This window comes from Ipomoea triloba, chromosome 2, assembly GCF_003576645.1.
Source record: "Ipomoea triloba cultivar NCNSP0323 chromosome 2, ASM357664v1".
Lineage (NCBI taxonomy): Eukaryota > Viridiplantae > Streptophyta > Magnoliopsida > Solanales > Convolvulaceae > Ipomoea > Ipomoea triloba.
The window spans coordinates 3130853-3145844 of NC_044917.1; the positions used below are offsets into that span (position 1 = coordinate 3130853).

At 35.2% G+C, this 14992-nt stretch overlaps 3 protein-coding genes across 9 annotated transcripts; 1 reads left to right on the forward strand and 2 right to left on the reverse strand.

The window, feature by feature from the left end:
• The first annotated feature begins 991 nt into the window (after positions 1–991).
• Positions 992–3647, forward strand: LOC116005933 (probable pectinesterase 8). 2 transcript variants are annotated; one of them, XM_031246168.1, is made up of 5 exons: positions 992–1372; positions 1457–1628; positions 1788–1994; positions 2725–2984; positions 3257–3647. In XM_031246168.1, exons 1-5 carry the CDS (start codon positions 1008–1010, stop codon positions 3411–3413), a joined length of 1161 nt encoding a protein of 386 aa, XP_031102028.1. In that variant the 5' UTR covers positions 992–1007; the 3' UTR covers positions 3414–3647. The 2 variants fall into 2 exon arrangements, with proteins under 2 accessions (XP_031102028.1, XP_031102035.1); XM_031246175.1 differs by having other exon boundaries at positions 3274–3384.
• Positions 3648–5117: 1470 nt separating this feature from the next.
• On the reverse strand, positions 5118–6248 carry LOC116005959. Its single transcript, XM_031246194.1, has one exon. The coding sequence runs from the start codon at positions 6187–6189 to the stop codon at positions 5521–5523; it is 669 nt and encodes a 222-aa protein (XP_031102054.1). The 5' UTR covers positions 6190–6248; the 3' UTR covers positions 5118–5520.
• A 1639-nt stretch (positions 6249–7887) lies between these two features.
• On the reverse strand, positions 7888–12772 carry LOC116010396 (protein FAR1-RELATED SEQUENCE 2-like). Of its 6 annotated transcripts, XM_031249788.1 has the most exons (11): positions 12643–12772; positions 12142–12155; positions 10095–12043; positions 9955–10008; positions 9557–9625; positions 9398–9463; positions 9154–9222; positions 8930–8995; positions 8772–8846; positions 8644–8690; positions 7888–8253 (listed from the first exon to the last, which is right to left on the reverse strand). In XM_031249788.1, the coding sequence occupies exons 3-11, from the start codon at positions 12000–12002 to the stop codon at positions 8232–8234; spliced, it is 2376 nt and encodes a 791-aa protein (XP_031105648.1). In that variant the 5' UTR covers positions 12003–12043; positions 12142–12155; positions 12643–12772; the 3' UTR covers positions 7888–8231. The 6 variants fall into 6 exon arrangements, with proteins under 6 accessions (XP_031105648.1, XP_031105645.1, XP_031105646.1 ...); XM_031249785.1 differs by having other exon boundaries at positions 8930–8992; positions 10095–12155; XM_031249786.1 differs by having other exon boundaries at positions 8772–8840; positions 10095–12155.
• Between the last annotated feature and the right edge of the window lie 2220 nt (positions 12773–14992).

The following is a 14992-nucleotide window of genomic DNA, read 5'->3' on the forward strand; positions in this document are numbered from 1 at the left end:
TCAAGACGATATCGTTTTGATGTTTACAAAAATATTGTGTTTCACACACTTATGTGAGAATAATGAACCTTGTGAGACCGTCTCACAGATCTTTATCCTTGAGACGGATTGAATCAAGATCCGTGCGACACTTTATTTATGATTTAATATTGCATTTACTAGTATAAGTATTACATTTCATTTTGACCCGACTCGTCTCACTAACAAAAATCCGTGAGACGGTATCACACAAGTTTTTTGAGTTAAAGTATTGGTCTGACCCTAATCATGATTTTGAAATTGAAATTATAGCAAATGCTATGTTGATTTGATGTATGCCCTCTTCATGAATTTGAAAATTTGAACTCCATCCATGCGAATGGATAGATAGATGATGTAACTTCCAAGTTAAAATTACTTCATGTACTCCTTTTTCTTTTCCCCCATCTTTCTCCAATCCCTTCTATTTTCTATCATCAGCTTCATCTGCAATCATGCACCCTCTCCTTTCTTTGTAATCAAGAGACATAAAAGTAGCCTTTTTACCATCTCGATTTGAATCGATCAATTCTGAATAATCTAAACTAGTTTAATTTATTTTTTTATAATTTTTTGCTGGCTAAGTAAGACAAATTTCACCCAAAAACACACATTTGAGTAGTGACCACGAGTTTTGCCAGCCATAATGTTTCAAAATGTAAGACTAGTAACCTTACCTGTTAATTAATGGGGACTTACTAGCGTATTGCATTAAAATATAACATTAGATGTATGGTTAAATTAAACAAGATTGAAAGCTGTAATTAATTACTTTGTGCATTCATATAAAATTCTAAGTTTGGTAGAAGATGTGTGTGTAGGGCATAGCCTCAATAAGAAATTTATTTGGGTAATTTGCAAGACATGCCACCCCATATGATCTCCCTTGCACTTCCCTTCAACACAATACTACTACCAATACTATATATCCCAACATTTCCAAACTTCAAAATATCTTAGCTTGAAAATCCAAACCCCCAAAAAAAAACATGATGATGAGCTCTAAAGGCATATCTTTTGCTCTTTTGTTTGGGTTGGTGGCTGTTTTGGCTACCAACCCTTTCATACATCTATCCCTAATGCCACTCAAACTAAGCCTCGTTTGTTTAAAGTCAAGATCGCATCACCATCATCACCGTCACCACCATCACCATCACGACGAGGAGCAGATTGTGAAATCTGTATGCGATGATTTCGTACCGAATTTTCCTACCGTTGATCCTAACGTCACGTCTCTTATCTGCGTCGATCGCAATGGATGTTGCAATTTCACCACTGTGCAATCCGCCGTGGACTCGGTTGGAAACTTTAGTGCAAAGAAGTCCTTAATATGGATCAACAAGGGCATGTATTTGTAAGTTATTATTAATGTAACTCTTTTGTTAGTTTATTTACATAAATTGGATGGTGACATATATATGGTTCCATATTAATGCAGTGAGAAAGTTATTATTCCAAAAACGAAACCTAATATCACGTTCCAAGGCCAAGGTTATACCTCGACGGCGATCGTCTGGAACAGCACGGCCAATTCTTCCGGCGGCACGTTTTACAGTGGCTCCGTGCAAGTTTTCTCGGCTAACTTCATTGCCAAGAACATAAGTTTCATGGTAATAAAACAAAAGTGGTATAACATTAATCTTTTCAAACTTTACCATGTGACTAACTCAACTGTTCATGCAGGCAGGCAGAATAACATTAATATATTATATATTGATACATGCAATGAATAAAAAGAAATAAACTAATAACTTAGCCTATTATTACAGAACGTGGCTCCGATGCCGGTGCCCGGAGCGGTGGGAGCTCAGGCGGTTGCGATTAGAATAGCCGGCGACCAGGCGGCGTTCTTTGGTTGCGGATTCTTTGGAGCTCAGGATACTCTTCATGACGACCGAGGCAGACATTACTTCAAAGATTGCTACATTCAAGGCTCCATTGACTTCATTTTTGGCAATGGCAAATCCTTGTACGAGGTAACACTCATTCCTTTTTTTCTCACCACGCACTTCTCTATTTATATATATACACACGCGATGAGTTTATAATATAATCAACAACTCAATACACACTAAAATATACGGAGTACCTAATTGCATTGCTTTGATACTCCAAAAAAATGTGGGGGTGTACTCAAATTTTAGGAGTTTTTGAGTGTTTTCGTTGAGAAGTCAGTGCATGGTCACAGGCGATTAGTTCAAATTGGCATGAATTGATTTAGTGATTTTTTTAATGTAAAAATTATGCTACACTCATTTGACCAGTTTTTTTGGGATATTTGAATACTTATTAGAGATTATGGTTGATTTCATTGCCCATCAAAAAAATGAATTTCTCTTACCTTTTGGTCTTAAACCTCTGATTGATAAGATAGTTGATAGATAAATCAGTAACTCTTTAAGTGGAAGGACTTGGTGCGCACAAGAAATCTATCACATTAGGTATAATTTTACACTGTAACAGTCAAAACTCATTTTTACCTATAATATAATCTACCACTTAAGAACATGCATGTCATGACAGGCATTTATGCCTTTATGGTTGTTTTAATTTCCTTAATTTATTACGCACCGTCTCTAAACAAACGCCCGTCTTCTTTCCGTGCAATTTGGGAAGGCGAAAATGGCGTAAGCCTTAACTACAAATCTCACTCATGCATTTTACATGCTATATTTACACTCGCACGCACGTAAATACTATGCGCAGAATTGCCAGTTGATATCCATAGCCAACCCAGTACCCCCGGGAGTAAAGTCAATTAACGGCGCTGTGACGGCGCACGGGCGAAACTCCAAGGAGGAGGACAGCGGGTTCGCATTTGCGAACTGCAGCTTGGGTGGAAGCGGCAGGATTTGGCTGGGCCGTGCATGGCGGCCGTTCTCCACCGTCATCTTCTCCAACACCTATATCACAGATATCGTCGCTCCCGAAGGTTGGAATGACTTCAATGACCCTACAAGAGACCAGTACGTATACACGCCACCGTTTCCTTAACACTTTCCTAATACTAAGTGATTAAATTAACTAATTAATTACTTATGACAAAAACTTGTATGTGACTGTTTCACGCGTCTCAATCGTTGAGACCGGTTAGATCTTTGATTAATGAGATGAAAAATCTGACCCATTAGTCAAAAATTCAATTTGTATCATGAATTGAGACCCGTAATTTCACACAAGTATTACCCATTAAAGATTATGTATGCTAATTAACAAGATTAAAACAACATTATTATAGGACGGTATTCTACGCAGAGTATAACTGTACAGGCACAGGAGCCAATACGATGATGAGAGTGCCGTACGCTCAAAGGCTAAATGACTCCCAAGCCCTCCCTTTCCTTACTACTTCATTCATCAATGGTGATCAGTGGTTGCTACCGCTGCTCTCTTGAATACAATGATCGGATTTTATACACTGACGGTGAATTAAATATTGGTGATCAATGAACAATGGTTACTAGCTATTGTTACTCTCTTGAATACAATGATCGGGTTCTATATATACACTAAGGATGAATCAAATGTTGTTATATATCACTTGAAAGTTTAGTTGAAACAGAAATTGTGTTTATTATTGTAATTGTGAATTGATTTTCAATGAAGTGACGGCCAATTGTGTATTCCAATTCACTACTTCAATGCGTTAAACATTCATTGGTTAAAACTATTTGGTGGTTTAGAACTGCATTGTTAATCTATCTAATTTTAGACTATTATACATTGATTTGATGTATGCTCCATAAATTTCCATGTGTGTTAAAACTAAGGTCCATAAATTTGGTTGAAACAATAATTTTGATTGGGATAAGAGTCAAATCAATCATTTTATAAATTATTAAATCATTAACCGAATGAATAAAACATAATTCTCTTATTAAAAATTATGAATTTAATTCTTTTAAAAGTATCAAACAAAAAGCACATGGGCTTCAAATTTTTATTTTTATTTTTAAAAAATCCAATTCACCCTCGAGCATTGGAGAATAATGGGTAATGAAACCAGCATATATGATAACATTGACTAGGGAATAGGGATAGGTGTGACATCAGGGGCATAAAATCCAGCGGCGAACAAGAGAGCTGGAACGTTAGACTTATTCCAACACCACAATTTGTCTTTACACGTAAGTGGGACCCATCAGAAGCTCCGATTCATCCCCCCTTATCAAAATCCCGAAACCATTTCTCACTCACATCAATCAATCAGCCTCTCTCTCTCTTTCTCTCTTTTTCATATTTAGTCTATATGTGGTATTATGCTTTGCTTAGATTATTAGTCGAGAATGAAACTAGGGAATATCACACAATATTATTCAATTCCCTCCCAAATGCCTAAAACGTTTGTTGTTGGGTGGCTGCTCTTTCACATGTCATTCCAACGTGAGACACAAATTGCACAATTTCCTGTTGTTTTTAACTTTTAAGGCTTTCCTCACCGAGGGATTTCACTGAACCACAAAGGAGTAACTTATGCATCTAGAGCAGTGAACGCGTTAAAATGGTCGTCAATTGACAACTACCTTAAATTTTATTTTATAAAATAAAACTTTAAAGCTCAAAATGACAACGAGTTTAAGAAGAGTAACAATGCAATTAATGCTAGCTTTTGAATAGCAAACAAACGCGTTATTAAAATTATTTATGAGTCGATACAGAGGGACGATAATTTGGCACGTATTTATTAAGAGGGCAAATTTTTCTACACGCATGTGATCGGAGTCAGTTTAGTTTACAGAATCATTATTAAAATCATTCGTGACTCGATAAAGAGGGACTGTAATTGATGTATTCGACAAAAGAAAAATTTTCCCCACACGTGACCAGAGACACTTTGGCTTACAGAAGCATTATTAAAACAATTCGTGAGTCAATAAAGAAGGCATCGTATTGACATATTTTGCTATTCATTAGTAGGACAGTACAAATTTCCTACATGTACAAATTGATATAGTTTAGTTTGCAAGTTGCGAAAAACCTTCTAGATAGGATCAAATCAAACTGCCTCTAGAATCGATAAATAGTTTGATTACACTTTATTTAGTTTATTTACTTTTATTTCCACTGTTCTATAATATGATGTTGTTTTGGATAAAACCTTTACAAAACACTATGTTTTGAAAATACAATGCAGAAGAAAGTGAGAGCATAACACTGATTATGGTAATTAGTTAACTTTAACAACGTAAATTAAGGGAATGCCATAGAGGCATAAAAAGGGAGGCTAAAGAATAAAGGAAGGAACAAACATGGGGCACAAGTAGTAAAAAAAAAAAAAAAAAAGTTGAACGTAGTCTAGCCGCCGACATATACGTCGGAAAACATAGTAAACTTTGTCGTCCATTTACAATAGGGAGGGTTTTTTTTTTTTTTTTTAATGATTCCAACGGCGGCGCGGCGTGCTTTTGAAAAGTCAGCACCGTCTAGCCTGCACATGTTTTTTGTCAATGATGACGACGACGACCTTTGATTGGTTTTCAAGATCGAGGTTTTAATGTTTTGTTAAAACATGTAGTTGTTGGTTTCATTCCCGGAGGAGGAGGAAGATCCTCTGTGAGTGTGGAGCGGGAATGAATGGTCGTCGGAGGTTGAGATTCCGAGGCCCATAGCGCCGGTGGGGCGGCGGAGAAATCCGCCGCCGTCTCTTTGCTGGTTCGAGGAGGCGAGCATGTAGTTGCCGGCGCCGGCGCCGGGCGGCGGCTGAAACTGGAGCTGGTAGCCGCCGGTAGTTCGGGCCGGAGTCGGGTTCACGAGGTGTTGATGGTGAGCGAGATTACTGGAAAGCCCGAACCCGAAGTTGAGGTTCGAGCCGCTGGGGATCGGGTACTGGGCCTGCTGGGCCAGGGCCGGGCCGCCGGTGAACTGCTGCACCATGGCCCGGAAGTTGGAGGTGTCGGTGTTGAGAACCGTCGTGGGCGTCCTCCGGGACGCCCTGGTCCGGCGGCGCGCCGGCTTCGACACGCGCCCCTCGGGGCTCAGCTGGCCGAGCGAGGGCGGCGCCGTGGGGGAAGTCACGGTGGTGGTAACCACCGTGGATTCCGACACCCTTCCGCCGCCAAAGAAGTCCGTCTGCTGCTGCTGCTGCGGCGGCGGCGCGTGGGCCAAGTTATGCTGATAGAACTGCGCCCAATCAGTCGGACCCCCCGGTGGCATGGTTTCACTCATGGCCATAAACCCCTAAAGTGAAATCGATGAGAGAGAGTGAGTAGAGAAGAAAATTAAAGGTTGAAAGCATAGGGTGATAAGAAATATTTATAGGGGAAAGGTCAAAGTTTCAAAGCACGCAGCAGTAGTAAAAAGACTTCCATAATGGAGGCAAGGCAAGGGTGCAGCTAGGGGTGATGGCGACTCTTGTTTGAATTGTTTGGCGAGATGACGACACGTGATAAAGCACGTGGGTCTGCGGCGGAAATCCTTTCGCATGTGGTGGTGGGCCGGTCGGCCGGCCGACCGACGCCTTTCTTTGCCCCGTGTTGGCGGGTTTGGATTAAGAGAACTTTATTTTGTCGTCCAACAACGTAACAGTAACACATCGGCTATACAACTTTCAAAGTATCTCAAATTTAGTCGGTCTTATGGGGTGAATAAGCATAGGTCATTGCTCTCACGATAAGTTAAATTTAAAATTTTGTAATACTGTTTAATCAATTTAGTTAGAATTGTCAACCTATTTAAAACAATTAATGTTTGAATTCAGTTCAATTACTGCCGAGTTGTAGTTGAATTTGAACCGTTTAAATAATGAGTCGAACCAAATTTGAACTTCTTGATACTTAGTGTAAGTGAGTAATTCTCGAGCATAATTGAGTTGCTCATGTTTTATATTAGAGACTAATTTGAAATGTAAAATAACAATTTAAGAAGATAATAAAGTATTGTTTTTAAATATGTTGAGCTTAAAAGGTCCACACGAATGATATGTTTGGTCCAAAAGCTTAAGATAGGAGTTTAACTACCATAGACAATAATTTTGTGTACAAAATAGGATATTTAATCTCCCTTAGTCATTGAGAATGGTAGTTGGATTTTGTACTTATTGTATTGAAAAATAATAATGATATGTAATCAAAATATGATAATAGTTTTTATTAAACATGGATTTTGTTTTTATTGTATTGAAAAATAAATTAATGATATGTAAATATATAATCAAAGTACAATAACAATTTTTCTTACTAAATACCGATAATCAAAGTATCATAATTTGTCTTAAATAAGATATTGGGTTTGAACCTTAAGAATAATAAATAGAAATTTTAGAAAAATTCTTTTAAATGAAGGGCAACAAAATCTTGACCCGATAACAAAGTTACATATGATTACTAGATACAGATAATCTTGATGGGAAAAAATGTGTGGAGAAAAAGTGGAAACCCCAAAGAGAAAAAGGTAAAATGAAAAGGGGGTTTTAAGAGTGGTGTGCAGGTTCGAGGAAGCAACATGAAGGGGAGGGTATTCTAGAAGCTAAAAAAAATGAGGATGAAAGGCATGACGTTTGAGGGTAATTGGAGTGGAGACGCCGGCAACGAGATTATTCTTGGTTTGTTGTCTGTTGGATAGGTTTAAGGATTTAAGGAGAGAATGGTGGTTGGTGAAAAGGATGACTTTGATCTGACTTTTGTTGTCTAGTGCCTAATTTGTCTTCGTTTTCTACATTCTAATTCCGGTCTCCATTACATACAGTACAGTTAACATCAGGGAGCAAGCTTCACCTTCCTAGTTCCTACCTCTTGCCTTTTTTTCTTTCATTTTCATTGGCTTGGCTGACTTTTCAAATTCCATAAAAAATTTAACGGGTGCTAAAAAAAACAAGTTATTTTAAATTTTTTGGGTCACCAAACGAAAACCTGCAATTACTATTTGAGAATGTACATTGGATAAATCCACTCTTATATACTCTGTAATATTCAGGAGACCAGACATGAAAGACAAATCGTACTATAAAAAGACTATGTGCAAAGAGTTAGACCGAAAAGAGTGTTGAACACTAGTGTGCAACCTTATCAATGGGGGTAGAGTGGCGTGGTGGAACAGTTAAACGCCCATCCATCAAGAATTCAAGATCGAAAAGCAAAGTGTCATAATGGATCACAGAAAAGGACATAATCCAAATTTTTCTGTACTAGATTTAGGCCTACCAAAAACCTAAATCCTTGAGGCCCTCAGCGTTCCATGTCATCTTTGCTCTGCTTGTCCATCCTAGACTCGTTGTCTCACTGGGCACGGCAGTCATGGCTGCAAATGTCACTTTACTAATCATATAAATTCTTCATTTTTTGTAGAGTTAAAAAAAATAGAGAAACCAAATCAGAAAACTTGTTTATTATACATTTGAAAGTGGATAATAGATAAGTGAAGAATTTGAAGTAAATGCAGCCAAGAAGTCTAAAACCATCAATCCATCACATGCTCCACCATTGAAACCTCCTCTCTGCACTTTCTTCTTCTTCATCTTCTTATCAACAACATTTACATTTTTTTACACTACATATATCAACAGGAGGATGGGAGCAATGGGATTTAGTACTAGGTCTCTAATCTTGAAGCTAAGCCATGGAATCCCTTTTAAGTCATCTTTATGTTACTATTTCCTCCCTAACTGGATTTGGAGAGATTAATTACTACCTTGAAAAATTCTTATCTTGTTTTCCAGCAGAATTTATAGAATTGTCCTGCAGTAAAAATGAAAACTAAATTAAAAAAACTTATAGAATGACTGCAGAATACCAAGCATTAAAACGAGGCACACATACTATATCTGGCAAGCCATCCTGAATCTCAAAACCACCATGCATGGGTGCTGCTCTAAAGCCAAGCTGTCCCTGCAACTGCAATGTAGTGTGAGCTGAGAGTTGCACATAGTTTACAAACTAGGCAATATTGGTTTCTTGAAACTAAAGAAATCCAATACCATTCCTTGAAAGCTGTGGATGGGATAATGACTCAAACGTGTAGCTATTGAATTCAAATTTCCCTGCTACAAAAGGGTAGGAAATTTGCATCACAAATTTTGCATTTAATTGGTCAAGTTATTCGAAAACATTCTATTGTATTTTATGGCTTCAGATGATTAGCTCAGTGCACACCCCAAACATTTTCCCACCATCAAGCTCCAAATAATGAAAGACTTCATACCAGAATTCCCTGCATGCCCTGATTGTAGTAATAGCCTTCCCGTAGCATAGGCAGAGAAGCCAGTTGCCCCTATAAATAAAAGCCACACAAATTCCAAAATGTTAGGCACAGATATCAAAATTTATGAGCAAGTATTTTAAAGGTGTCTGATAAAGATACACAACCAGTCCTTGAACGCATGTTAGGCACAGATATCAAAATTTATGAGCAAGTATTTTAAAGGTGTCTGATAAAGATACACAACCAGTCCTTGAATGCTCTGTTGAGTAGAATAGTAGCCATCAGTAACTGGAGTTCTGGAGCCTAACTCCTATGTCAATATATGAAATATCATTAGATTATTCAATTACTCATAAGCAAATATCTGCTTTGCAATATTGTAGTCAGTGTAGGTATGACATACCATCCCTTGCATGTCTAGGATAGCAACATAGGAACTTTCAAGGGTTTGTTCTCTTGGGTTTGATGACTCCTATAAACATGCCACGACAAAGCAAATGAGTAAGCTTCTGCTCAGTAGATGCAAATTTGTACACAGCCACAACAACAATTGTCATGCAAGAGAAAACACACAGATTAAGTAAATAGTAATGTTTTGTTGGACATTAAATTTAATTGATTGTTTTCTATATTTACCCTTTATAAATGTAGTGTTTTTTAGGTTAATTACAATTTAAAAAGAACGATATTATAATAAATCAACTCAAAAACACCATTGTTATATAAGAACTTCTTCTCTTTTTTTTTTTTTTTTTTTTTTTTTTTTTTTCAGGCAGAGTAAAAATCTAAAATATGTACCACCTGTTGGTTGCTGTCTTGGATCCCACTAGATATTTCTTCAGTAACAGATTGTACCTATAAAATTGGACAATATCTACCTTCAACACTCAAACAATTAATAAATCCCTAGTAACATTCTAGTAGTTTAGCTATTGGACTACCTTGTGCTTCTTAGGCAATTGTTTTTTCTTTAATCGCTTTGCTGTACCACTACCCTGCTTCTCTATGTCAATACACGGAAGATTTTGTGTTGACAATGTATTGTTTTCTAAAGAACTTCTAGCAGAGTTATTCTCACCAACACAATGTTCCATCACTTCTTCTAGTGCATATAGGACAATGTTATAGCTTTCCAAGGATAAAGAACCTGCTTCTCCCAATTTAACAGCGAGTTTACAAAGATCATTAAGTCGCTGAACCCTGTAATGGGGACTGCTAGGTTGTCTAGATGTTATCTCCCTAACCTTTGCCTCTTTGGTCCACCGTTTCAATACATACTGAGGTGGGATGCTGGAAATCCCATATATTTGAAGAACTTTCATTGCATGTCTACAAAGAAAACCTCTATATTCAAACGAATGACATGAACAATAGACACTGGATTGTCTTTCAATCCAAGCTACTATGAACTTCTGCTGCATTTCAGAATCATCAACCCTGTATAACATTGTTTTTCCACCTTCACCTTCCTTCTGAACATCACAGCTACCCATTCCATGAACCTCAGATTGAAATTTTTTGAACACTGCGTGTGTATAGACAGTAGACATTTGTTTCTCATAAGGGAAGACAGATTTTATTGTAGGTTGCTTATATTTAGTTTCAAAATCTGCCTTGGTTTCCTCTTCATAACAGTCATGCAAAAATGTTTTGTAATGATCAATGAACTCCTTGAATGTAGTTTCCTTGTGAATATAGTTGTCAAAGAAAGAGGAAATACCTTCAGAGCGCTCAACTGTGCAGAGTCCTCCCAGAAAAGTACCCCTCATGTAAGCTGGAACCCATTTTTTACGGCTTTCAAATAGAAACCCCATGCATTCCTCTCCCCTGAGTTCAAATGCATCAACAATCTTGTCCGACCAACTCTTTTCAAAACATTCCTCTGACCATGGTTGATATACACATTTGTTAAACTTCCTTAGAAAAACTTCAAAATTATGCATTTTATGACTTAGGTGATGTGAAATTTTCTCCATTACATGCCACAAACAAAAACAATGGCGTGCATCTGGAAAGACATCATCTATAGCCTCTTGTAGGGAGTTGTTGTCATCAGTGATGACTACTTTAGGACTTTGGCCACCCACTGCTCTAAGCCACGTGCGCATTAACCAAATGTAAGTTGATGAAGTCTCATCCCCAATCAAACCACAACCGAGCAACAATAATTGGAAGTTATGATTAACCCCAACAATAGGTAAAAGCGGTACCTTGTACTTCTTTCTAATATATGTAGTGTCAAAGAAAATTACATCAGAAAAATACCCATAATCATGCCTGCCTTTTGCATCAACCCAACACACATTTCTCATACGTTTTTCCTTGTCAAAGTCTACAGCATAGTAGAATCCTGGAGTCTCCCCTTGCATAAGCATGAAATTATCAAGCATTGCCTGTATGTCTTCTCCATCCAACGCCAACTGCAATCCTTTCTTCTGGTGCACAGCATTGATGGACTGCTTGATCCTTCCCCTGATAGCATAATAGAAATCATCAGGGCAAATTTCATGATTATGCTCCTTTACAAAACTGTATATATACCATTTCCCATCCTGCTTTCTCTTTATATGCATACCTGCCTTGCAATCTGTCTTAGGACATGACCGGGAGTTAACCGCCTTATCTGAGTCACGTTTAGTCCCAAACCTAGAACACACAATCTTCACATCAATGAACTTCCCAGACTTTTTTGACCGGCGACTGGCTTTTATCGTAATGCCAAATCCCACTGACCTTGCATATTCCCTGTAGAATGAATATGCTGCCTCCTTCGTTTCAAATTCCAGATCCTTCCGAGGCTCATAACTAATTATACCCTTATCTGCAAGGCTGATACTGTCATCATCCATAAAATCTCCAATCCCATCAACATTTTCACCCCCCTCAAGAACTGCATTTGCATCAGTAGTAGCAGTTACAGAGTCTAGCTTTTCATCTACCCGTGAAGGCAGCTCAAGATCAATTTCCATAGAGAGAACAATTCCTCACCTTGTATAAACCGTCTTGAAATCATGTCACATAATAAAGTTAAAATCAGATCATTGTAAGCAACAGCTGGTGAAAAATGACTTCAACTAAATAGTGTTTGAATTTATAACCACAAGTCATTCCCTATACAAATTAACAAGAACTTATATATCACAAAACAAGCAATTAACAGGTTTGCTTTGAAAACCTTTGTTCATTTCCGCTAAACGCTTGAGGTTCCTTAGCTCAATCCAAAATAAGTACCAGTTATATCATTAATTAGACTATACTAACCCTTTTGGGGGTGGATAAGCGCAAAACGGCAGTTACTGCTACAAGTTACTATCGGAAATATCAATTCATCAATAATCCTAAACGAAAATGATGTGCATTCAGAGATAACAGCAGAGGAAACGGAAAAACATCGGAGAACACCTTCTAATAAATCAAACTGTAGCTCTTCGTTAACCAGTACTCTGAAAATGTATACTCCGTGGGGAGAGAGTGGGAGAGAATGCGTACCTCGTGATCGCTGTCTCTTTGAAGTGATTCGCAGGCAGATTTTCGAGCCCTAAAATTTTGTAGTGTTTCAGACCTTCAGTCCAATGGAAGATGAATTCATCATCCACTCATCTGCTTCCTTCCCCGGTTCCCCTCTCTCTCTCACTGTTCTTTTTATTCTTTTTATTTATAACTAGTATTTTCGTACGTGCAACATGAATTTGTTATAATATTTTAAGAATATTTGGATCCATATACAATTACATAAATTGTAATTAACATCGAATATTATATAGCGCAATTAATGAAATTGGTTGGATTGATTATGATTTCTGATGTTTTCCTAGCTTGAATTAGAGCAAATAATTGTCCAATATCCGGTGCGATGACATCGAATATTATATAGGGCAATTTATTTTTATTATATATTTAGATATTAAAAATAAAGATGAAATTATAAAAAAAATTCTAATATTGAACGTATACATTTATTTGATTATAAGATTAGTGCAAAAGTATTACACAATTAATTGAATAATATATGACTTGTTTGTTTACAACTATCATAAGATATCGATATGTAATTATATTATTACTAAAATAAATATGAGAAAAATGGAAAATAATTTAATTATATTATATTATGTAATATGACCAATGTTTAGCTTAATTACCATAATAATTATTAGACAATTATTATTAATCAATTACACTAATATATGTGCAATTATACTTTTATACCTTAAGTATATTTATTTTCACCATATCACATTTAGTTTTTCTTCCTCCCCATATTTGAATAAATTAATCGTAATTATTATAAAAAATATAATAACCCATGTTTAATTAATTTTTAAAGTTTAAATAACTTAGAGTTTTCAAAAGGATGGTGTAATTTTTTTTTTAAGTTTTTAAATAATTTTCAGTCAATTTTCATTTAATTAGTAATATCCTTTTACTTTTTCAATTTGTCTAATTTCCGTTTCCTTTTCTATTAGAATCTTTTTATATTTTCAATCAGTTAGTAAAATCAGTTTTCTTTTCCATTTTATCTTTACTATTGTTTGGGCGGGAATTTTACAAAGGATTATTTTATTTTTATTAATAGTAGTATAGATATAGAAGTATAGATAAGTATTCGAAATATTAATATTTGTGTAAATAATAATTAGTAAATTATTTTTTCTTATAAAACTACTCATAGTTTTCAAGGAATTTTCTTATATATTTATTATGAAGAATTTGTTTCCATTATTCTCACAATTATAATAGTTTAATCATTCTCAGAATTTGGTAAATAAAATTTGTTACCAATTAAACTTTATTAATTTTTTTTACCAATTAATTAGTAATATTAGTTTGTGCAGGAAAGTTGAAGAGGATGATTTTACTTTTATTAATAGTATTGATATGTGAATATAAAAACAATATATTACCAATTAATAGATATTAGTTCATTTCCATTTTACATTTTCTTACTAAATTAACTTTATTAATTATTTGACTAATAAAATATCTAATTAATTGACTACAATTTTTTTGGGGGGGGGGGGATAAAATAGGAGTATTTTACTTTTATTTTTTTTAGTACTACTGACTCTGTTACAATGTAGTATCTATTCATAGCTACTTTCTCAATGTAGTATCTATATTTTACTTTTATATATAGTATAGATTAAATATTTTTAATTATAAATAAAATTTTTGTCCAAATGATTGATAGGATATTACAAAAATATAGAAAGTAAAGTAATTAAGATAATAAAATTATTATTATTATTATTATTGTTGTTGTTGTTATTATTAAAGGAAATGACGGGAATGATGTGTAATAGTTTAGGCTATATAAGGTATGACTAAATAGAATAGAAATTTTATTTTATAATTAAAAAGTTTACCATTATGCATTGTTAAAAAGTTTACCATTATGCATATACTGGACAATTGGAGACTAAAATCATTATTTGACCATAATTTTGCAAACAAAGTTTGTAATTTTTTTGTTTATAAATAGCATTATAACCAATAAACATAAACACGTAGTAAAGTAATACGGACTAATTATTTAAGAGAAAATTAATTTATAATTATTTGTTAATACATCTAATTTAAATTTTAATTGTAAATTATTCATATTATTATGCAAATATTATTTTATATATATTAATCATATGATTAATTTTTATTAGATGTTATTTTTATTTTTATTTACTATTTTTTATCATATTATGAAAATATATATGGTTAGTCAAAAAAATCAATGATTTTTACTAAATTAATTATGAGTTTAGTTTTACAGAAATGTCCCTAAATTTTGGGGAAAAACTTGGTTAAGCACTTCTATTATATATTTATATATATATGGTCATGT

Bases quoted from the DNA above. Each gene is read 5' to 3' on its own strand.
- LOC116005933 (XM_031246168.1), top strand. From the start codon at position 1,008: ATGATGATGAGCTCTAAAGGCATATCTTTTGCTCTTTTGTTTGGGTTG. The intron at 1,995-2,724 runs GTAACACTCATT...TACTATGCGCAG, and splicing joins ATGGCAAATCCTTGTACGAG to AATTGCCAGTTGATATCCAT. The intron at 2,985-3,256 runs GTACGTATACAC...ACATTATTATAG, and splicing joins AATGACCCTACAAGAGACCA to GACGGTATTCTACGCAGAGT.
- LOC116005959 (XM_031246194.1), bottom strand. From the start codon at position 6,189: ATGGCCATGAGTGAAACCATGCCACCGGGGGGTCCGACTGATTGGGCG.
- LOC116010396 (XM_031249784.1), bottom strand. From the start codon at position 12,122: ATGGAAATTGATCTTGAGCTGCCTTCACGGGTAGATGAAAAGCTAGAC. The intron at 10,009-10,094 runs GTAGTCCAATAG...CCAATTTTATAG, and splicing joins AATTGCCTAAGAAGCACAAG to GTACAATCTGTTACTGAAGA. The intron at 8,847-8,929 runs GTATTGGATTTC...ACTACATTGCAG, and splicing joins TCCACAGCTTTCAAGGAATG to TTGCAGGGACAGCTTGGCTT.